The 24,918-nt window shown below is 38.2% G+C and overlaps 1 protein-coding gene across 10 annotated transcripts in view; it reads left to right on the plus strand.

Annotated features, from left to right (window-relative positions):
• The window catches only part of CRLF1 (cytokine receptor like factor 1), a 128,076-nt gene extending 104,015 nt beyond the window's left edge, over positions 1–24,061 (plus strand). For 7 of the 10 annotated variants that reach the window (XM_056574625.1, XM_056574643.1, XM_056574635.1 and 4 more), the window contains 2 exons: positions 2,555–2,737; positions 23,680–24,061. In XM_056574625.1, coding sequence (XP_056430600.1) covers positions 2,555–2,737; positions 23,680–23,768 — 272 coding nt within the window. In that variant the 3' untranslated portion in view covers positions 23,769–24,061. Of the gene's footprint in view, positions 1–2,554; positions 2,738–23,642 lie in introns of all 10 variants that reach the window. The other 3 variants (XM_056574607.1, XM_056574589.1, XM_056574596.1) reach the window with 3 other exon arrangements.
• Positions 24,062–24,918: the final 857 nt, after the last annotated feature.

Here is a 24,918-nt window from a genome sequence, read left to right on the forward strand (position 1 = left end):
TGACAGCGCAACTCCTGGTGAATGCCATACTAAACTGTATATTGCACCAGGGCACATGAGTTTGTCTTTGTCCTCCTTGTCCTACCATTTACCCTTCTAGACCACAGGTCACTTAGAGAGAGGCGTCTTCAGAGCTGGGTTGTGCGATAATATTGTATGGGCTGGTCTTATTTTAGGGTAACTATGGAAGCACTAGTGCTTTTGGAGACACTTTGGTTCAGATACTTTTGAGGGCCCTATAGGACAAGCACAGTTACTTTTGGGGACATAGTCACGTAGCACTATAAGTTGGGGTACTGAGTCAATTGTATAGTTATGAGGAAAGTTTTGTTGGAGGCCTAACAGTCAAGCAATATTGGCTAAGTTCATTTTGGTGTATTATTAGCATTTTTACTGATAAAAACAATGGCATAGCTATGTTTGGAGCAGTGTAGGTAACCACTATTACTGCTTGGAACAATCTACTTGGCAGAATTAATATTTGAGTCATATATTATTAAATGTGGGCATTTGTATTATTACGTTACTATTAGTATTGCACAATAGTTCAAAGGCGCTACTATGGCAGTAATACTATTATGGTCATGGGCATTATTTGGTTAGCACAATCATTTTTGCTGAGGCAATGTGCAACATTGATTGTAGTACCGACACTAGATGTAACTGTATATCTGTATGATACTACTGTTCTCAGATTAACTGTCTGTATGTCACCAATATTTCTGTAGAATGCTATTGTGGGGCACTGGGCAGCAGTGCGGGCAAAATATTAGGAGTAGCAGGATGGCACTATTAATATTGGCAGCAGTACTGGGAATTTGTATAGAGAAAGTGAGGATGTATCTGGGAGTTGTGCCTGGGAGAAACCATAATGGCTGTTTGGGCAAAATGGGGAATACATAGAAAGAGACTCCAATAAAAGAATTTGTCATCTGCAACTAAATGTCATTATTTATTCTCTCCCTCTGATGGTATGTGATCAGACTCAGGTTATATATATAACGGTATTATTTGTCAATCAGAAACCAAGGGGCACATTACAGAACCCCACCTTCAGAACTTTTTAAAGATTATGTATGTTAGGAAATCTGAAATGAACACTGAATATTTAAAATTTAACTTGTATAAAATAGCTTATTTCTACGTTCCTATATTCCATGTGAAAAAAAATCTTGAAATTCCTTTAAGAAAAATCAGTAAAAAATTTTACAGAAAAAAGTGGTCACACTCTATTATTCCAGGGCATTGTAATGCTTGTATACTTCCCAGAAATGGACTGTCCACTGTAGTTACTATATAGCTGCATTACATTACCTTAATTTGCCAACTAGGGAGCTGTACAAATAATTATTTTGTATCCTAACTGAAAGCGCTTGCTGCTTGCAGATATTGCTATTCAATATTAGGTGCTAGTACAAATAGACTTGCTTGTTTCGAAACATTTAGGTTAACATTTGGAGAACCCGAAATTTCTATTTCATATTAAGGAATGGCATACTTTAGGTACATTTATTTATTTACTCACTTAAAGAAACACCTAGTGCATCAGTGCATCGCCTTGATGTATCTGTAGGATATTTTTCACATTTTTCAGCAGTTAGGTTACAACCTGGCTACATTCACAGTGACAATACTGATTTAGCTTATGGCATAATGTTATCATCCATTCTGATGATATTTGGAGCAGATAGGGTTTTACAGAGTTGGCTGAACACTTAATAGTCTACAGACTGCTCTTTATCCTATTCAAGAATGTCTTAACTATGCTCCGACACCTGGTGTTCTTGCGAAAAAGCCAGTTTTCTAAATTATTTCCCAGTGGGGAAATACCTCTTGTTTTTTATACCTTATCTGGTGCCAGCAAATTTCAACAGGCCTCTGTTTCTTATTTATTAACTGATCTCCATGTTATTATTTTCCGGTTTTTATAATCCTGGATATAAACAGGATTTGAAGAAAACAGCTCTACTAACTCCCCTGACAAGTTACTTAGAAATACACATGTATCTTTATTGGGTAGGCTTCAAATTGAGCTGATGAAACATTTCTAAAAATATTATTTCTGACCACTAAGGCAAACATAGATGAGTATTAAAATGACATTATTTATCTTGGGACTGTGCTGTTTATCCTGTATACAGATGTGATACTTTGCATGTAGATCATTTCAGAGATGAGGTTAATATCACCTGTGAGCTACGGGATTTACCAGATGAAAATAAAAATGTCTGTTGTTGGTCTTACTGAAGTAATATCAGTGGTTTCAAATATCTGAGAAAAGCCATCGCCGTGTTTATGGATTGTATATCACCTCTTTTGACTTCTCTATTATTGCTTGTTATGAAGCTTTCCTCAGATACTTGACCTCAGACTGTAGGTGAGCTCCTTTACAAATAACATTTTACCAAATAGATTTTTCACCTCCAGATGACTAACATATTTCACTGTGTGTCTTGTGCTGCACCTTAACACACACACACACACATAGCCAGTTGTTGTGATATTATAGTGCAAATATGCCTTGAAATAGACGTTTGTATTTTGTATATTTTAGAAAGAATAACTGGGGTATGTGATCCAAAGAGTGGGGAGCAGAATTCTACATTACGTCGAGAGTTGAAGCAGTTCTTCGGATGGGTCAAGAAACATGCCTATGGTTGCTCCAACCTCAGCATCAAGTTGTACGACCAATGGAGAGTGTGGCTACAAAAATCACACAAAACACGGAACCAGGTAGGTAAGGCACACTTCCTTACTCTATATTTTTACATCAAAAATAAAATATGTTTTATTTGAGATTATATTTCCCTGATTATGTTTTTCCATGTACTTATGTAAATATGAGTAGGCCAATTAAAAAGATGGTAGAGTATTTAATTGATATTTTATTACTATTTACCACATATATATATATAAACACATGAGAATGTCTTGATCCAAGTTAGTAAATGTGGTTTCTTTGGGTGGGAAAATATTTTTAGGCTTTATTATTATTGTGCAGGATCATTTAAAGCAGATTTTCAGGTATAAGAAAAACATTTATAAACCAGGTTCTTAAGAGTAAGAATGCTCTTTAAATATGATGATATTTGTAATAGAGCAATTAGCTAATAGTTGTGGCATGGGTTAATGGTAGTGTAACACCTTAAAAGTAGTGTAAACCACTAAGCATTTCCAGTGGCTGATACTAGATGTGTAGTGCAGTAAAATTAACAGCCATAGCAACAGCCTTCACAGTTAAAATTACCAATAAATGTAATGAATGGGAACAGGTGTCATCCATCACTTATAGTTTCCCATAGATGTCCTTCTAAGCAACTTATTGATGTAGGCAACATATACACCACGCTCCATGACAGCAATAAAGCCTTAATATAAGAGTCCATTCTTCCCATTAGCAGCATTGTTTTGTTAACCTAACTAGAATGCTTTCATTTTTATTACAATACAATACCTCATAATCTAGGCTCCAAGGTTATCCCTAATATTGTGATGTTTTTCGTTTGCATGTTAAGCAAAGCCATACAACACAAATATGTTAAATAGAACATAAATATTTGTGTCAAACAAAGCAACTTTGAAACTATTGAAACACAATGATAACATACAAAATATAAAGCGAGCACCAAAAACAGAATAGTGAAACACACAGAAAGGTTTAAAAGAAATAAAGCAAAAACAATATACAACACAAAGCAGAAACAATATACAACACTAAGCAAAACAATCTACAACACAAAGCAGAAACGATATACAGTAGAACTATTTTAAAACATAGGATATATATGAAATGTGTCACCTATCTACTGTAGAGGTGATAAATTATGTACAAGGGGAAGTTTAAATGCAGCAGAGTCATTCTCTATGGGAGTGATGAAAACAGGTGAGAAGAGCACACCAGGGGCCTCATTTCTAACAATGATAGAGGGTCTTAGAAGTCAGAACCCAACAGTTTAATATTTATCACTCAACCAGTGACTTGAATACCACTTCTAGTAGATATTATCCTGTGCATCTTATGCACATTTTTATCTGCAAATTAATCATTTTTGACAAAAATAGTCAACATTAATGTAAACACAAGACATTTTATGTAATATTTTTTTGCAATGCAAAAAACTACTTTACTGTTTAAATCATGACCATGAGTGACACAATGTCCTTGAGTGATACGATAATCTTTGTTCCGTTAAGCCATCGGCACTGTGGTGGTTCGGTTTCAAGTGACTATACGCCCTCATTGAGTCAGTTGGTGGGAAATCCTTCAGGGAAGCAAACTGCAAAAAGTTACATTTATAAGTATTTTCTTTTTCTTTATGCTGCTGTTAGTAGCTTTTCATTCAAATGACAGGGGGTTTTCATTGATACTTTATCTTTAAAGATTTCTTTCAGTTATTCGCAAGGACAAATTTTTATGGTTTTATGTAGAATATCTGCAGTGGAGGAATGTGATCCATGAAGTAGCTGAAGGGCTTTGGAGGATTACAGTGAAAATCAAGTACAGGCCACAAAGTAACATACAAGTTACATTTACCACCTTTCTTATTTGTGTTAAGGTGACAAGTTAATCTCCCTGGTATGCCTGCTTGGATGGCTCTAGGGACCATTCTCTGATATCTTATAGACTAACACTCCTACATTGTTCTGAACCTGTCCATTAGCATTATCAGTATCTAACATAATGCTTGTTTTATATTGAAAGTGTGCATATTGTAGAACAAGTTTATCCATAAGATGTGAATTAAAATAGAGAAAACAGACATCCACAACATACACAATGATCTAAGGCTTTTCAGCAACATTTATTAAACTAGTAGGTTGTTAGTGTACTTTATGATCATGAAGTGCAAGCCCGCAATACCAGTGCCCAGAGGGAGAATGACCCACTGGTGGAGCAGCCCCAATGCCACTCAAACCAGTCCCAGGGCCGCGCCTCCCCACAGACACAGCACCGCTGCAGCAATGGACACCACACAGCACCACACCAGTGTGAACCGGTGTAAAAGCTCACTTACCATGTGCTCCTAGTCAGAGACTGGGAGGCTGCCAGAAAGAATGGGGCTCTATGCACCAGTTGATTTAAAAAATATTGGGGAAGATTTATCAAAACCTGTCCAGAGGAAAAGTTGCTGAGTTGCCCATAGCAACCAATCAGCTCACTTCTTTCATTTTTGCCTCTGCAAAATGAAAGAAGCTATGTGATTGGTGGCTATGGGCAACAGTTTTCCACCGGAGTACCCCCTTAAGGATCTAATCAACCTTTGTGACCCCCAATGATTTCCCGAATGGAGCCTATCTTGCACCTCTGGATGTTGCTTCTCCCAGCTGAGTGCTTAACAACACCAGCCTCCACCTTTCGAGACCGCCTCCTTATACGAAAAAGTGATGACCTGCTCAGCCAATCTCTGGCTTAGATGAGGTCCTGTCTTAGCAGTTGATTGGTTGAGTGGGCTGTAACTGTTCAGCACAAGAAATCTGTCTTGAAAGGTAATTGAAAGGCTGGTGTTACAGAGCAATCAAAGGGAGTAGCAGCATCCAGAGATGAGAGATGGAGCTTGGTTCAGGAGATTGCAGGGGGTCACAGACGTCAGCACCGACCTGATCAGGCACTGATCTCCTATCCTGTACCTTTATCTCCCCATGTCAACTTAAAGTTATATTTATTTCTAAGTCATGCATTTATTAAGGATATTTTCACATTGTGATTAATTGTTGCCTCGTGTAGTAATGACATTTCAGCTTAACTAGATGTATGTGAAAATATCCTCTATCTTACATTTGCTAGCCAAATCAAAAATGGAACAAGATCTGGCCTGTAATTTATAAAAAGCAGAATGTTCTGAACATTAAGACATTGTGGTTCTCTAAAATTATAGTACATTCCAACCTCCACAAACCATTACACTCAGTGAGAACTGAAGTAACAGCAAGATAAAAAAAAGGTGTTATTATTCCCTGCACCAGCACAGTCTTTCACTAAACAATGGATAAATTTTGCCATTGGTGCAGGTAATGATAAATTGACCCCACGTGTAAACTTTTCATAGTATTTGTACATTAAATATTGAGCACAATAACTGCATAGAATGGCTAAGGAATAACCAGAATGAGGCAGACCTGAGGGTTCAAAGGGATAAAAAGCAAAAACGATGATTGAAAGGGGAAATGACACATGATGGGTAAAATGTAAAAGGAGGAAAATAATATTAAGCTTCCAAAGCATTTAGTGACAGGGGAAATATTAACCCCTTACCTCCCAAGGACGTATGGGTATGTCCTGGGGTGTACAGCTTTGAAGTGGGATTCTACTCTGTGCCGGTTTCCCTGCTTGGTATCAATAGCCAGGAGCCACAGCTAATAGCCTGCAGCCACTGCAAGGCTATTTACCCTTTACATACAGTGATCAATGTTGATTTTGGGACATAAATAAAGTAGAATACAGGTGCCGGTGGGTTGGGGGAGTGCGAAATGGGATAACCGCAAGGGGATCGCAGAGTCATGATCAGCTGACATGAAGACTGGGAGGCCCCTTCTTGCCTCTTCTGCAGTTGGATCTTCTCTCTGCTTCCCCAAGCTGCTTTGGCAGGCTGGAGAAGCAGTGCACCGATAAGATTAATTAAAGCTATGTCCATGGCGTAACATTGCACAGTGTTTGCAAGCGAAAATGGCAAAGTAATACCATTACAAAGTGCAACTGGTCTCACAAACAACAAATGGGTCTTTTGATGAACAATTTAAAGACACAGATTTTAAAAGGCAGAAATAAAAAAAAAATTGTTGCATCTTAATAGGGCATTGTTCATCTGTATGACTTGTATGTAATACTACATTTCTCCTTCAGCAACATGACCATTCATTCTAGGTTTACTCTAAGTTATCTGCACCTTTATTAACTGATCAACTGGCAAGCTTAAATTTAGACTTAACAACAGAGTACATATGAATAAAATGGAATCTTTACACCTGCACTGACCACATATCTAACTTAAAAATTATCTGGGTTATATAGAGCAATATTACCTATACTAATGTGCAGAAAGAGGAAAAAAAGTTCTTTACTTGTCCACCTTGATATCTGATTAGAGGCAGATACTGTTCTTTTTTTTAAATTTGATATGTATTTTCTGATATTTCAATTAATTTATTGTAAATTATTAGGAGGGCAGTCATCTTGCCTGAGCTCATGTACATGGTACATAGGTACAATAGTCAAGCACAGACCCTAATTCCCCTATATGGGAGAATTTTCTAGACATGCTTGGTGACCTGTGCAGAGGAAATTTTGGCTTATTTTTATTCTTAGTGCTCAGGAAAACTGCAAGATTTTCTGATTATTTAAAAATATGTATAGTTTTATGAAAAATTTGAAACAAAAGTTCTTAAAAAATATGTTTAACTTAAAATTATGTTTAAAAACTTGATTTAAACAATAGATCACTTTTTGATCACACATTCCCTTAAAACATATGCATACATTAACAATCACCTAGATATCTACAATCTAGCAATGATTTGCAAACAAATATTTACTAATAATCACTTCCAATTTTTCAATTTTTAATGGGTGTAACGGAGCTGGATGTGGATCCTCTTATCTGTGTGGCTGATGACTCGGACCATAACAGAGAGCGGAGTCTAAAGTGCCGCTGGTCTTCACCAGAGGCAGGATGGGCTTGCTGTGGCAGGCAACACCCAGGTCGCTACCCCCGACACGGCTCAACCACACAGGTAGCTGGGCAAGGCGAGGTACAGAAGGATAAGGCAGTAGCATAGTCAAACTTAGTAGAAGGTCAAGACAGGCGGCAAAAGTGCGGAGTCTAGTAACGTAGCGGAAGGTCTGGATACACGGGAAAGACAAACAGGCAATAGAGAATGCTTAATCTCAGGCTAGGGGCACTGAAGATCCAGCAGGGAAATGTGGGAGATGCAGGGATTGATAATGTGGTGTCAGGTGCAAACACTAATTATGGGCGCACTGGCCCTTTAAATTTCAGAGCTCCGGTGCGTGTGCGCCCTAGGAGACGGGGACGCGCGCGCCGGAGCTGAGACAGAGGGACAGTGGAGCATGGTGAGTGACAGGCTGGGATTCGCATGCGGGCGCATCCCGCAATGCGAATCCCAGCCCCTCCGGCAGACGGGGACCCAGGGAGACTGTCCTCATGGCCGGAGCTTACAGCAGGAGCGCAGTGTGTAACAATGTAGATTACCTGTATTATGGAATTTACCATACTGGGTATAGCTCTAAATTGTAGAATACATGTTAAATGTGTAATCTTACAGAGAAACAATACAAGTAAATAATAGGTCATGATTTAAAGCATTAAAAATAGAATAGACTAATGTATTTGACTGATAAAAATGTATCTAGCCTCATAACACTATCAAATAATGCTAAAGAATACAACATATAAACCATAACATACTGTATTATAAGTTATGAATATTTTAATGGAGACCCCTTCTCTTCCTCTTGATTCTTATATTCTCTTGTGTTTACTCACTTCTCTTTCTATAATTAGTTGGGTGTGAAGGAACGTATAATTCTCTTTTTATTTATACAGCATGCTGTGGGTAAAGGCCCCCATAGACTTTCACATCCAATGGAGATGGCCTATCTGCAGTAAAGCCCGCCCCCATTTCCATGTGATCCATATTCGTAACATTCTTTGGTAGTGTGAATGATTTTTTTTTGTGTTTACATTGTTATCATTTAACTTTAATTTTTTATGCTATAGTAAAAAAAAAAAAAAAGATAATTACTCTTCTCAACCATCTATTGTAGTGGTACATAGTGATCATAGTTGTAATTTTTAACTTCTTTTTAAATAGTTTGCTCGTAATGGGATAGTATTGTGAAAAGCAATGCTTTTGTGACTGCTTTGGGACATGCTAACTCTGAATAAAACCTAAAAGTCTATATACTTTTATGACGTGAAATAAAATGTCATATTTAGAAAACCAATGCATGTACCTATGTTTGTTGCTGTGGGAACCTGATGTTATGCCAAATTCACTCAGTTATTGCTGGTGAGAAGTGCCGTTTATGGTTGTGGGAGAGCTATTTCACCTTTTAAAAATGTCTTGTATATTTTGCTTTCGGATTTCTGATACATACCATGCCCTAATTGCTGCCTATAAACCTACGAGGCCTTCTCGGAGATGAATACCCCATAATATACATGCTTTTATAAGACCATAAAGAGTTGAGTTACTGGGATGTTAAGCAGTTACACAATCACTCTTATTTATATAATGTCCTTCTCAGTGGTAAAGGTGCCATCCCACGAAGCCAATAAGAAAACATAGTTTGCTAAGGAATGTAAAGTAACAACATCCCAATTTTCCATTACTGGAATTGTAATATGCAAATTGCTTTGGAACCAGGTTAATACCCAGAATTTACCAGAAGCACATGTAATACTGTGAATCTGTAAAACATAATTTGTCAATTATCGGTAATTGTATAACACAAATAAGAGATCAGAAGGTGTTATCTGTAAGAAAACCCGCTTCTGTCCCCAAGTTAAAACTGCATATCTACAAAACGGACATAGAAGCTAAATCCAACTTTCCGTAACATGGATTCTAATTCCTAAACAAAGTTCAGAGGAATTTTTCAAAACTGTAATAAAATATTGAAACATCTGATCTCCATGCTGGTAAACATGCTGCATAAGGCTATGTTCACAATTCATAAAATGAATATTAAAAAATATGTCTGTAAAATAGGAATGAAATATTGCCTTCCTGACATTTTATTGGCTGAAATTTGATGCACATTTTTGTGCAATTTTAAAATAGACAACTTTGGCAAAGTGACAGTAAAAAACAGTGCTTCACACTTGACTATGCAGTGGATGAGATATATTAACTGCATCTTTTTAACCCATCCAGGACAAAGGGTGTACAGGTATGTCCTTGATTCCTGGTACTTAAGGACCAAGGGTGTACCTGTACACCCTGGTCCTGTTACTGGGGTTTAAACCGCTATCACAAGTGGAGAATGCTTTAAGCCCAGTGGGTCCCGGTTGCTATGGGCAGCCAGGACCCACGGTTAATGCCGGGCCGATGGCCCGGTTGGGCCGATGTCCGACATTAACCCTTAAGACACCGCAATCAGAGTTAATCGCTGCATCTAAAATGCGGGTTAACGGTGCTGGTTAGCTTGGTGTAGCTGATTGGGACATCTGCGCGACATCACAAGGCTGCAGGCAGGTCCACAGCTGCTGTGCTTGCTCCCAACCCTTGTGAGTCAGAGCAGAGTGAGGGAGGGGGAGGAGTCATCAACGTGAGGAGAAGAGAGGGACACACCACATGCCTCTGCATAGACAGAAACCTCACTGAGCAATGATAGCAAGTAAATAAAGGTAATTCTGAGAGAAATATAAGTCATAGGCACATAAAAATTAGATGTACATGATCAGGATAAGGTACTGAGCAACTTATAACAGTTTTTTTTGGGGGGGGGCTGACAGGTACGTGTTAAAAAGGCACAAAAAAATAATGCGTGCGCAAACGTTAAAAAAAATGAAAATTCATGCCACTTCTGCCTTGTCTTAGAAAAAAGATGTCCTACAGCAAGTTCTAAGGGGATTTTTCATTTGTGCAAAATGTATCAAAGTCTGTGCACCGTTTTGATAAATTTGGCACACATAAGCAAAAAACACAGCAAAGAAAAAAGGCTGTGAAGAGGCTGTACACAAACACATATTGATAAATCTACCCCTGTGTGCATTGATAGCAACTTTTCCAACTCCAATTCCTATTTTACAGACATTTTGCTATTCATTTTACAATGTGTAAACATAGCCTTAGATGCCCTTCTTACATAGTTAGTTACGCTAACATAAAAATAGCATGCTCATCAAGTTCAGACAAGGGAGGAGAGAATGTGGATGTAAGAAAGCTAAAGGTTAAATCTTACAACTTTGTTTAACCATATTGATGCAGAGTGGGAAAGAAAGCCCATGGCATGGACCAATCTGCCTTAAAATAAAAAATATTATACCTGATGTTGAAATTTTACGGTGATATGTTTAACATACAAATAACTGCACAAAAAGTCAAAATTGCAACTTGTGTGACTTTTTAAAAGTGCTCTCCAAAGGCAGTTTTGTAAGGCTGGGTTCATATACATCAGGCATCCGGCATAGTTTTCCTCCGGCGTACACCGGAGGGAAACTGTTGCTAGAACTGATTCCATTCCAAACAATGGATGCCAGATGCCATATAACTGATCACAACTTGTCATCAGTTGTGGCATCAGTTGCATCGAGATCTAGGCTGAGTTCACCTATTTTGGATGCCAGTCACATGTGAACCCAACATAAGCCAGGTCAGACCTGGCTTAGGTCTGCGACATTTTGAAGGGTTTGCAACATTTTTATGCTTATGTGCGACATTCACACTTCATAAATTCGTGACCACTGCAAAGTGAAAACTGAAAGTTGTTTGGTACATTCTGTGTACCCACAAAAGTCACAAAAAAGGTGCTTAGTGCATGTGTTATATTTTGTACGCGCAGCGTAAGCAAGAAAAAGCTCTAAATGCAATTATACATCTCTCCCCTATATTTGTATAAGAACTTATGTCATTTTATAATCATCAAATAATCAACTTGCGGGTCCAAAACCAGCTCGAGACAGATTTTTTTACTCTGTGTGTTTTATTTTTTATTTTAAGACATACAGTATCATTAATTTCCAAGGGTGACATATAAGCCAACATATAAAGTGAGAGACAGCGCCTCATGTAGTTCTAGAGTTGAAAAGATTGCCTGGTTTCCAAGGTCAGACTCTCAGTTCAAACAAGCTTAGAGGCGGTGCGTATCACCCCTATCATTGGGGGTATTTCAGAATGTTCAGTGAAGGAGCTGCAAGCCATACCTGTAAATTTGTAAATAATTGTAGAAAGGACTGGTGCATGGCTTTAACAGAATCACGTTGGGACTCTGTATATTTGAATATTGGCCAAATGGTTCTTAATCTACTGAAACATTCTATGATTCTATGAATAAATGGAGGGCAATTTATTGAAAAAAAAAATACACCATATAGTCAAATAAATAAAACCAAAATAAAAGGTTCAAAAATAATCTAGCAGTAAAGCTACGACATGTTTTGCGAGTTGCATCTCCCTTTATCAGGTTGCAACAATCTGAGATGCCTTTTCAGAAAAACAATATTAATCTTAACTCCTTTCATCTATTTTTTCGTGCATTAGTTTATCACTCCTACTTATAATTATATGCACAGTTTTTAAGTATTAAAATGGGAACCTATTGTGAGATCATTTAGCAGTTTGGAGAGGAATTAAATCATATTGGCATTCATTTTATATAGTTCCCTGAAGTCTAAAATGTTTAAGAAATGTGGCAATAAGACACTCACATAGATAATGGGGAAGTGGGTTATTATGTATTCTACTTACACAAAGAACACAGTGCTAACTTCCCTACAATGCATAGTTTCTACCATCTGATTACTACTTTCCCCTCTGTGAAATGGGCTTTTTTATGTACTTTGTTGAAAGTAAAAATGTATACACCGTTTTACAAGCCTTTCCCTGCTCAATCTCTAATGTGTTTATATGTCTCTAGTGATGCCATATTAAATATTGTTACATAGTTTAGTGAACCTTTACTTTTAAAACAAGCTTGTCTGAAAACGTGTAGCTTCAGATGACAGTTATAGAATGAAGCTCGTCCCAGAGAGTACTTGTCATTAAGAAGCACACTCATATGTTTTCTGTGTTTTGTAGTGTGAAACTCTCTGAACATTAGAACATTATTTTGGAATACTTGATACTTTTCAGAGGACTCCAAGGACAATTATTTCCTGTGATTAATGGCATGTCTTATTTCACATGGCTAACTTACTTACCAGGTCACACTTGTTTAATGCTACCCGGAAATTCACTGCTAAATGAATTGACTGCTAGGAGAGAGAGGAACATAGGGAAAAGACGACAGCAGTTAGAAGTATTCCAAGACACAGATGGTAAGGACAGGATGGGTCCGGGAAAGAAATGAAAGGAAACAGTAAAAAAGAAAAATATCATCTGGTCTATTGTGCACTGGATAGTGTCTTAGCACAGTAGTGGGTTCATACAATTGAAAAAAAACTATACCGCCTTAATAGTCAAGGCCCCCTCTTGAGAAACTGCAGATTCCCCACCTATTTCTGGTTATGGGGTCCTACTTTTTCCCATTCTCTGTGCTCTCAGTAGGAGCTCCATTTGCCTTTATCCCTTTGCTTTTTTACACTTCTTTCCGGTTCCATGCAATAATTGCATGTTTTATCAAGCTGTTTGGATGGCTTTTTTGTCTATATTTATCGCAAATGTCTTGCGCAGTGTATTTTTGCGTTCAGGTTGTGCACCAGCCGACTAGAAAGCAACGTATTCTATGTGAGTTGGCTATATAGTCAAGAAAGTGCAGTGGTCACAGTGGTCACAACATGCCCGGTGATCTAAGGCTTCTCAGAAAAATGTATTAAACTAAAAGGATGTTAGTGTACTTAAATGGGCACTCTCATAAAAAATGTTTTGCTATTGGAATCCTTATGGTAAATAAAAAATCTTTCTAATATACTTTGTTTAAAAAAAAATGGAAATGAAAATGTTTTATTTGTGTTTAAACAAGCTGCCACTAGGTGTCTCCCTACTTGTCCAGAGAACATTGCCCCCCCCCATCTTTTGCACAGCCTTATCCAATCATTGCTCCTCTAGCACTTAACTGCTGTTTGCTGTTGGTTGCAGAGTAAGGGAGGAAGTTCGCCCCTGTATTGCTTTAGATGACGTCCCACCTGCTGGGTAACGCCCATTCCCAGTCTGTGAACCTGAACCTAAGGCTGAGCAGAATATACAGAGCAATATCAAGGTAGAAAACTATAAAATAATAAAAATCAAGGCAGGAGGTGGGGCAGTGAACTGGGAGGATTATAAAATGTATCAAGTTAATGAGAGGTACTCTTTAATGATGATGAAGTGCAAGCCCGCTAGCCACATCATGGGCCACCTGTAATTAGCAGGTCCCTGACATCCCTGGCATAAAATAACTTTGGCGCAAAGACGCTAAAAACACCACAATAAAACCAATCAACACAAATAGCTTTCCACCACAAGTCTTGGTAAATACCCTCCCATGGTGTTTAATAAAACAGTATATTTCCAGTTCCACTTCCTTCAAGGCACTATCCCACACTATAAAGAGTTTTAATTCCCCGATCAAGAGATGTATGACATTTAGACATTTTGCCAGATACTTTCTTTGCAAGAGACACATTTCTCCACTGACTTGGTTCCTACAAAGATGGATCCCCACTTTCTCTTTTGTATATTCTCCAGAGAAAGTAGTAGCCATTTTCTTCCCTAATAAAACCTCCTTTACGTTGCAAAACATTGTCCAAGACCCAGAAGTTTGTTACTTGCTGATTTCTGGTACAATTTTTTTGTTACATTTGTCTCTTGTTACACCCCAAATAATAATCAGCTCATATTTCCATGACATGCTGTCTGCTAGTCTTCCTCATGTGAAGGGCTCCTTACTGATAGTGGGTGATTCGAATATTGCTTTAGATCATGTTATGGATAAATCTGACCCTAGCACACCCACTCTTAAAGAGGTACTCCCGTGGAAAACTTTTTTTTTTTTAAATCAACTGGTGCCAGAAAGTTAAACAGATTTGTAAATCAGCAAAATAGAAGATAAGTCAGCTCACCCGGCCACCGCACGGCACTGTAATCCTCCAAGGATACGAAGGAAGCAAGTAGATGCCAGCGATTATGAAACTTCACCTTTATTGGAACCACGTAAAATCATCGACATGGAGAGACTTCAGTAAGACAAACATTTAAAATTCCAGGAATCAGCGCCAAGCATGACGCGTTTCAGGTCATGGGACCTTTCATCAGATGCCTGATGAAAGGTCACATGACCTGAAACGCATCATGCTTTGCGCTGATTCCTAGAATTTAAATGTTTGTCTTACTGAAGTCTCTTCATGTCGATGATTTTACGTGGTTCCAATAAAGGGGACGTTTCATAATCGCTGGCATCTACCTGCTTTCTTCGTAGATTTGTAAATCACTTCTATTAACAAATCTTAATCCTTCCAGTACTTTTTAGTGGCTACATACTAAAGAGAAATCCAAAAAAGAAAGGCATTTCCTGTGATGTCCTGATCACAGTGCTCTCTGCTGACCTCTGCTGTCCATTTTAGGAACTGTCCAGAGAAGAAGAAAATCCCCATAGCAAACATTTGCTTCTCTGGACATTTCCTAAAATGGACAGCAGAGGTCAGCAGAGAACACTGTGGTCAGGACATCACAGGAAATGCATTTCTTTTTGGATTTCTCTTTAGAATACAGCCCCTAAAAAGTACTAGAAGGATTAAGATTTTTTTAAAGAAGTGATTTACAAATCTGTTTAACTTTCTGGCACCAGTTGATTTAAAAAAAAAAGTTTTCCACGGCAGTACCCTTTTAAGGCTCCCTTTGCCCAGGGCCTTCAATTAACTAAGTTTTTATTTAAACATAATCTCATTGATGCCTGATAAAATCATAATCCCACAGTGTAAGACTATACTTTCTATTCCTCATCTCACAACTCATATTCTAGAATAGAACGCATATTTCTTACAGCCTCAAAGATTCCTTTGGTCACCTATGCAAAGATTTTTCTTTGCTTCTGGCTGGATCGTGACATTTTTTGTGTGTGGGTCTAACTGACTGGTGGTCCACACAAGAGGCATTCTGAAGGTGTTTGAATGACTCCCTATTATCCTTTACAAGTTGAAGAACTCTCTGAAGAGCTCAAAATCTATTTTGAAACAAACTCCACTGATGAGATTTCTCTTTCTATACTATGGGTGGCTCATAAAGCACAAAACCTTAACCCCTTAACTCCTTAAGGACTTAGGACGTATGAGTACATCCTAAGTCGAGTCCCTGTCTATAGCGGGATGGTCCCGGCGCCTATTCACAGCCGGGACCCGCGGCTAATAGCGCGGCCGCGATCGTTCAGCCAAGCGCTATTAACCCTTCCGATGCGGCGCTCAAAGCTGAGCGCCGTATCGAAAGTGAAAGTAAATGCTTTCCGGCTGCTCAGTGATGCCCCGATCAGCTACTGGGAGAGAAGAATGTCCCTACCTTCTTCTGTCGGCGCATTAACACTTTCCTTACTTCTTATATCCAGGTAGGCTTTATTCCTGGCAGACCGGTGCCTCATCATACACATAGATCAATTAATTTAATCTCCCTACTGCACTCCCCTGGGGATGGTAGTTCCCTTTCTTGAATAGGTGTCCTCCTCTCATTGGACTTGAAAAATGTTTTTGATTCTCTGAGTTTGTAAGATCTGTCCTCTGTTTTGCAGCAATTGGGATTTGGTCTATCTTTCCCGACGTTGTTAAAAACCTCATAATAATTTCCAATGGCTAAAATCAATGTCAGGGGATAAGAATGACACCATTCCTATTGGGAAGGGAACAAGGCAGGGCTGCCCTCTGTCCTCAATTTCCTACCGTATGGGCCAGATGACCTACAATCTCCTACTGTATGGGCCAGATGACTTCCAGAGAACATAAGATGGCCTTTTTTATTTTATTTTTTACAGACAACCTTCTTTTAACTCTTATCTTCGCCTCTAACTTCACTCCCTAACTTATATTGTTTGCTATAGACTTTAGCAGATCTCACCAGTTTAACCCAACAAGAAATGCAGGGCAGCCTTGGTAACATTAGAGGAAAACTGTAGTGGTATATAACTTATCCCCTATCCAAAGGATAGGGGATAAGATATAGATTGCGGGGGTGGGGGGGCTTCCTACCACTGGGGAACCTCCTGTACGGTGCCCTGGCAGTGCACAGGAAGGGGGTGTGTCCATCCCCAGCATGACGCGGCAGCCGACACGCTCCCCCATATATTCCATAGATATACATGGAGGGGTTGTGTCAGCCGCCTTGTCATGCGGGGACGAAACACTCCCTTCATGCGGACTGCCGGGGCACCACAACACTAAATTGGGTAAAGTGATAACCACAGAGAAGGATAACATAATATTACAGAGGGATCTGGGGACGCTGGAGGCTTGGGCACAGACATTACAAATAAAATTGAATGTGGATAAATGTAAGGTGGGCGTAAAAACTTGGGCGTAAAAACAAAATGTACAATGATGTGCTAAATAATAGGACAGTAAGTAAAACTTCTACCGAAAAGAATCTGGGGGTACTGGTGGTCAGTAAACTCAAATTTAGTGATTAGTGCCAGGCAGCGGCTGCCAAGGCTAACAGTCATGGGATGTATCAAGAGAGACATAGAGGCTCGAGACAAGGACATAGTTTTGCCTCTGTATAAATCCTTAGTCAGACTCCTCATGGAGTATTGTGTCCAATTTTGGGCACCTGTATATAAGAATAACATGGCTGAACTGGAGAGGGTGCAGAGGAGGGTGACAAAGATAATTGGTATCAGTGGAGTAGAGTACCAAGACAGGTTATCAAGTTTGGGGTTATTTAGTTTGGAGAAAAGATATCTCAGGGGTGATTTGATCACAATGTACAAATATATAAATGGAGAAATCTTTCTAGTGAACTTTTTATACCTAGGCCGATAACCATGACAAGGGGGCATCCTCTATGTCTACAGGAAAGAAGGTTTCACCAGAGATTCTTAACTGTAAGAGCAGTGCTATGGAGATCTCTGCCACATGATGTTGTGATGTCTGACGCAATAAACAAGTTCAAGGGGGTCTGGATGTTTTTTTTTTTTTTTTTTTAAATCTAACATTTCAGGTTATGGATACTAGATTAATGTGGATAGAAGTTGATCCAGGGATTTATTCTGATCACCATATTGGAGTTGGGAAGGAATTTTTCCTCTGTCATGTGGCAATTGGCAACATCCTCATGGTTTTTTTTGCCTTCCTCTGGATCAACACAGTAGGATTCTGGGTTGAACTTGATGGACTCTTGTAAGTAATTTAAAAATCTGTTTAACTTTCTGGCACCAGTTGATTTAAAAAAAAAAAAGGGAAGGGTTTGTAAGGGGGCATGGCTTAGCTCTTGAGACATATAAAAATAGTTTTCCATATACTTTATTTGTAACATAACACAAAACAGAATTAAAAGGTTGGAGGGCATTATGGAAGGTAGCTTTGTTTTCTTTGTGCACTTTAATGTTTAGTGTTCCTTTAAAATCAAAGGAATGTATCTTAAATATCCCCTTATTTAAAAGGATCAGTCTTTGGAAATAAGATGTGGTCACACACTAGAACATTCCTTCCATTTCAAAGGACTCATAGGACGACTGATGCCTTTTGGCTTATCCAACAATTAAAAGAAATGTTGCTCCATTTACAGTGCTAATTGAGATACCATGAACCTTTTAGAGTGGGAATCTGCTAGCTAGAGAAGTCACAGTTGAATTTATCGGGCAACAGGGAGAAAGTACTGGAGGAAGTGTGAAGAAGGGATGCCAGGAATGGAAGTCACAGCTGGTCAAGATTGGCTCACTTACGTCTACTTATAAAAATAACATAGAGACATCAAGCCTAGGCAGGAAATCATTCTCTGAACTAATATAATAACAAGCTTCTTTTAAGTTATGTAATTTATAATTGCACTGTTTAATGACTTAGGTAATAAGAAACAACATGAAAGTGGGCCTGCACTGGTCTCTTTTGTGACTTTGTACTCGTGACTAGGAGCAACAGGCAGCAACGGGTCCTAACGGCTCCCATTTAATATTATGGGGGCTGTCGGGCACCTTGGTTTTTGACTGGAATAGCGGGAGAAAAAAACAGCACAAGCAGTTATTCTCCCCAGCTCTCCTGATGGCTGTCACACTACCATCTTATAATGGTAGTGTGAATGTAGCCTTACACATGTAATTCTTTGTAGAAAGAATACCTCTGTTTAGGAACCATAGATCCCAAAAAAATTCCCAAACAAATAAATTAGAATGGGTAAAAAAAAAATGGATAAAATGACATCTCTGTTTATCAAAAAATGTTTGACCAGTTTTACAGATTAGTAGTAAAAGAATGTATGGCCTTCTTTTTCTTTCTGTTGTCATCTGTTTTTTTACAGTCTTTATGTTTGTTTGAAGTCAATGGGACAACATATTAATAAAAGAGGTGAAGGATGACATTAGTTGCCATCTGTTACATCTGTTTTTTTCATCCATCAACTCGTTGACTTCAGTGTAGAACAAAAAATATGCAAAAAATTTCCTGCTTTTAAAAAAATTTTCAACTTAGAAGTAATTTACTAAATGAACCCTACTATTAAAAAAAAAAACTTTCAGGTCTCACAATGTGCCTCCATGCACCAAAAGCATATACAGAGGAATACAAAGGTAATGGTATTTTCCATCAGATACCGTATTTCATAGGTATTCTGCTTCCAAACGAGAATATCATGCTGTATAGAGGAACTATAAGGCTGGGATTACACACAATTTTCATTTGGTATTTCTTTTTTGACCAGAAAAAATGCCACAAAGAAAACTGCCACCTCATTTTTCACTCTTTTTCCCCCAAAAAAAATTGTGTATAGTGGTCCCTCAACTTACAATGGCCTCAACATACAATAGTTTCAACATACAATGGTCTTTTCTGGACCATTGTAACTTGAAACCAGACTCCGAAAACAATGCTAAAGAACAGTCCAGATCTGCGCAACGTGTGAATAGTTGGAAGAACTGACCAAATAGAATGGGCATTTTACTGGTAAAACACCTGTATTACTGAAGTGCATGCACTGACTGGCTGTCTGGCAGCACCCCCTGCAGTACAGGGTTGTACTACATGTTCTGTACTACTCTTTACATGTGCCATGGTACTTCTTTGGACACCAGGTGAGGGAGGCTCCATTTTTACTTTTTAGGACACTGTGTGTACTGTACAGGACCCTAAAGAAGCTCCTGTCCTCTACATAGACAGTGGTTTACAGCTTTCAGCAGCTCTTGATGAAATACATATTGTTTTTTTTCTGGCATTTTTTTTTCCTGCCATAGCCTCAGCATGCTACCATTTTGAAAAACTGCATCTGAGCCTAAAAACACTACAAAAAGTGAATAACATGCTGAAAACACCATATAGATATGGCGTTTATCCTTATATTTATTATTGATTCCCAGCTAACATCTGAGCACAGTGTTTTTGGGCCAAAAACCGCAATACAACTAGTTTTGCATTTTTTGGGCATATATCTTACAAAAATGCCAAGTATAATCCCAGCCTTAGGTAGCACTCCAACCACAGGACTTCCATGTGCCACCATAAAACTCAGTACAAGCAGCTTTACCATTAGTACATGTTATTAACAGAACTAACAGTGACTAATATAAATAAATCACCTATTTCTTTCACATATGTACATGTTTTGCCCTAAATATAGGCTTACCTACTTATAGACAATTTTTGGAATCTATGCATATGTCACATAACTGGCAATTAATTTATACATTTCTCAGGTTCAAAAGTCTTGACTTGGCTTTAAATGGTCAAAAATAACATGGGAAAGTCAAGTTGTGCAGGAGCTGTTAATACTGTAAATACCTGCTCATCTGAGCTCTAACTAAACATATGAAGGTTTCCTCATCTATGTATAGACTCACATTGTACGGTATCCAACACCAGACTGATGGGGCTTTCTTTCCTCTCTGATTCAGTCTTCACTTACTATAATAAAAGTACTGTACCATTAAAGGAGATCTGCAGCAATAACAACTTATCCCCTAAGTGCTTGATCATGGGGGGTCCGAATGCTGGGACCCCCCCTCCCCCCACCGCAATCTCCCAAACGGGCCCCGGCACTGCCGCTCTGTGAGAGCAGCTAATGCGCATAGCGGTGACCTCAGTGAGGTCGACGGTATGCCCCATTCACGCCCCCTCCCCATGAAGCAAACACTGCCTTTAGGCTAGGTTTCCATGGCAAGAAAAACGCCAAGTCTGCTGCACTGCGTTTTTCAGTAAAAAAACGCAGCAGCCAGATGTCAGTTGGAATTCAATAAGGAATAGGCAAAATGCCATATCCACATGGTGTTTTTCAGTCTGGCGTTTCTTTAATCCTTTTGGTGTTTTTCTGCTTTTTTGAGCTCAGTGGCAGTTTTTCAAAGACAACTGCATGTTGAGACTATGGTGTGTTTTCTGGAAAAGCGTGATGTTTTTCTCCCATAGAAGTCTATGGGAGTGAAAAAACACCATTAAAAACGTCACGTGGGTTTTTACATTGGCGTTTTTGCAGGTGTTTTTTTTTTTTTTACTTTAGCAATCTAAAAAAATCGATGGAGTTAGTTTTTTTGAATACATTTTGTAGGTTTAGTGCAGGTACTACAGCTTTAGTGCAGATACTACAGCTTCCAGCATGGAACAGACTCTGTTCCATGCTGGGAGTAGTAGTTGTACCACAATTATGTATGCACATATAGTTGGGAAATAATACTACAGTGTATTGTTTAAAAAAGAAAATTAATTAAAGGAAGAAAATATATTATTAAGAAAAAAATTTTAATAAAAAATTGAATAAAATTGTTTAATTCAAAAATCACATGGACCACTTTCACAGTTCTTATATTGTCCACTACATTTTTAGTTCCCTGCTCGCTCACATAATTCCTTCCCTGATAGAAAGAAAAAAAATTTTTGTAAAAAAATTAAATAAAAATAAGTTCCCTAAAAATTCTCCCATCCCTACTGCATCATTATATACTTAATTATTTAATTATTTCTGTTGTTTTTTTGGCCCAAAAAAAAATATACCAGAAAAAAAAAAAGAAAAAAAGAAGTGGAAACCTAGCCTGAAAGGGAATCCGCCTGCTCTATATCATGCTCAGAGCTGCAGACATGGGAGAAGTGTAGGAGGGAAGTAGACTGCATGCTGAAACTGACCACCCCCTTTATGGCCCTTTAGATTAAAAGATAAGCATTTTATAACTTTGGAAACAGCTATCAGTTAAGAGACAGGTATCATTTGTTTTATCTTCATAAAAAATATCTGCCCATGTCTGCAGCTCTGAGCATGATATAGAACTGACAGATCCCATTTACGTTTGTGAATATAGAGTAATATGTGAAATCCATAACCGATGTAAAATAAAAATAAAGTGTTTACAAATTATTCATTGTTATGTTCAGTTGTAGCTATTCAAACCTTTCTTACCACAAAGGTATAATCCCATCTTAGGCTGGGTTCACACTACGTTTTCTCCCATTCGGGAGCGCATACGGCAGGGGGAGCTAAAACCTTGCGCTCCCGTATGCCTTCGTATGCGTTCCCGTATGTCATTCATTTCAATGAGCCGACCGGAGTGAAACGTTCGGTCCGGTCGGCTCATTTTTGCGCCGTATGCGCTTTTACAACCGGACCTAAAACTGTGGTCAACCACGGTTTTAGGTCCGGTTGTAAAAGCGCATACGCCGCAAAAATGAGCCGACCAGACCGAACGTTTCACTCCGGTCGGCTCATTGAAATGAATGACATACGGGAGCGCATACGGTGACATACGGGAGCGCGAGCTTTTAGCTCCCCCCTGCCTTATGCGCTCCCGTATGGGAGAAAACGTAGTGTGAACCCATAGTTTAACATATGTATGAGATATCTCATAAATGGCACACTTCTGGGAACACTGACTGCCAGTTAAGTCATGAATACCTAAAACAGTAAAACCCTTTTAACAAATCACCTGCCGTTTAAGTAGATTCAGCTGCCCTCCTTTCTCTTGTGCAGTCAGTGGTTGGTAGGACCACGTTTGAAAACAAAATAAAAATAAATGCTGTTTGCTTAACTTATGTGAATGTTTGCATTTCTTTGCTAAATTTAACTGCCTCAAAAGTCAACTTCAAAAGTCAACCTATATACAATAACAGGTAGCTGCAGTCTCCCATTAACAAATAGACAGTATAGTGTTGAATTAAAAATCTTAAAAAAGCCTCCCAACAGGTTTTACTTAACTGAATGTCATCAGGTTAGGGACGAATCAATTAATCATAATCATTAGCCTCTAACCCCTGATGACACCCAGTTGAATTTTTTGGGAGGAGATTTTTCATTTAGTACCCTGTAACCATACCTAGGGTGTTTTGTTACAAGTGTTATGAAAGACTAAGAAAACTACACAAGCTATGATGATACAGGGCTTCAAAAAGTAATTCCCTTCAAGCCCTGCACACATAAAAAACAAAATAAAAAATAGTGCAGGTGAATTAAAAGAACAAAAATGTGCAATGTTTCTTGCAGAAAAATGTATTTCTGTAAACTGTCAAACAGCCTTAATAAATGTCCTTCTATGTATTCTTACTGTCCTGGTTAGGGGTGGAGACCCTACTGAATATTTATAACTACATAGCCTCCTAAATACACATTAATTATGAAGGATAACAGTGTATGTAGATAGCTCCTCAGAAAAAAATAACTGATACAGTGCTCCCTTCACATGTATGACCAATAATAAGTCCTGATGATGTGATAGATTTATCTTATTGTAGCAGACACACAAATCTAGTTCCACTTGTGATTGAATCATGGTCAACCAAGAACTAGGTATATAAATTAGGAAAAACCCCTCCAACAAAACCAAAATAAGGTTCTGTATTTAAACTGAAAAAGTACCTTGAAGATATTTTCTATGCTTTCAGGTTCTACCAGGTGATAAGTTATAGCATCTTATTTTAGCCGGGCAGGAGGACGCAAAGGAAGCGGATCTGAAGACCTTACGCAAAGCTGCAGCGAAACTTGAGCATCGCCCTGAGGAAGACTTTTAAGCTCAACCTTTGAGATCCTGAAGACAAGCTTTGTTGTTCCAAAGAAAAAGACTCCAGCACAGATGAAGTTGCCTGTTTTCATTTCAATGTACGTCTACGTCACAATCCACCCCAGAAACCATGGTTTGAAGGTGACCAAAAAGTCTTGTAAAAGACAATTTTTTTACAGAACTATAAGTGTTCAATGCTTTTACCTGGAATCCTATTTTTTATCTCTTATTTAAATTTTGTACATTTTGACAATGTTTGTAATGCTCACAGAAATTTTGTGTTTATATGTTTTATATGTCTGTCATCAATTAGATTGTTTTAAAAAAAAATTAAAATGATATTTTCTCTAAAATTACAGAAACTATTGTTTTACAGCTTGAGAAACTTGGATTATATGAAAGTAAGTGCTGACCATTTGCAGTCTTGGAAAGCAGAGTCAAATCCATAATACAGCACCAAAAAGAAATCTCGGGGCTTATACTCCTGTACTGTAGTTCAATGGGCTTCTGATTTTATACATTTTTTTCCTCACAGATTTATTTCTGGGACATATTCCCCCAATAAAACATCTCTGGGTCTTCTTTGAAAAAAACACCCTAAGGCTGGGTTTACACATAAAAAAATTAGCTAAAAAGCTAATTTACAGCTATCAAATAGGTATAAACAGGTCTTATTTTAAATGTACTAATGTGCTCATTGAAAGTCAATGGAAAAGTGTCTGTCAGTGCACACACTGTAAAAAAAAAATGTCAAAGTAACATTAGGTTAAGTACGAAAAAAAAGTTTAAACTGTGTGTGGCACTGATGGACAAACTTCCATAGACTTTTACTGAGCACATTATAAAAATACAGCTTTTTTATACAAATTTTACAGCTGTATTTTCCTTTATGATGTGTGAAGAGAAAGATTTGCAGACGTATTTAATTTTACACCTTTTTTGTGTTCAAAACTAGAAAAAAATACACGTCTGTGAAAAAAATGAGGCCTTTTTATTCCAAATTACAGCCAAAATGGCATACTGAAAGTAAAATTGGTTGGTGAATTTTACACTGTGTGACCCTGCTGAAGGCTTCTTCCAAATTTTGTGCATTATATTTTATCAGGTTTGTAAAAAGGTTTGTATGTAATGCATTTCATAATGTACTATACATTTGAACA

Source organism: Hyla sarda, chromosome 1 (genome assembly GCF_029499605.1).
Source record: "Hyla sarda isolate aHylSar1 chromosome 1, aHylSar1.hap1, whole genome shotgun sequence".
Lineage (NCBI taxonomy): Eukaryota > Metazoa > Chordata > Amphibia > Anura > Hylidae > Hyla > Hyla sarda.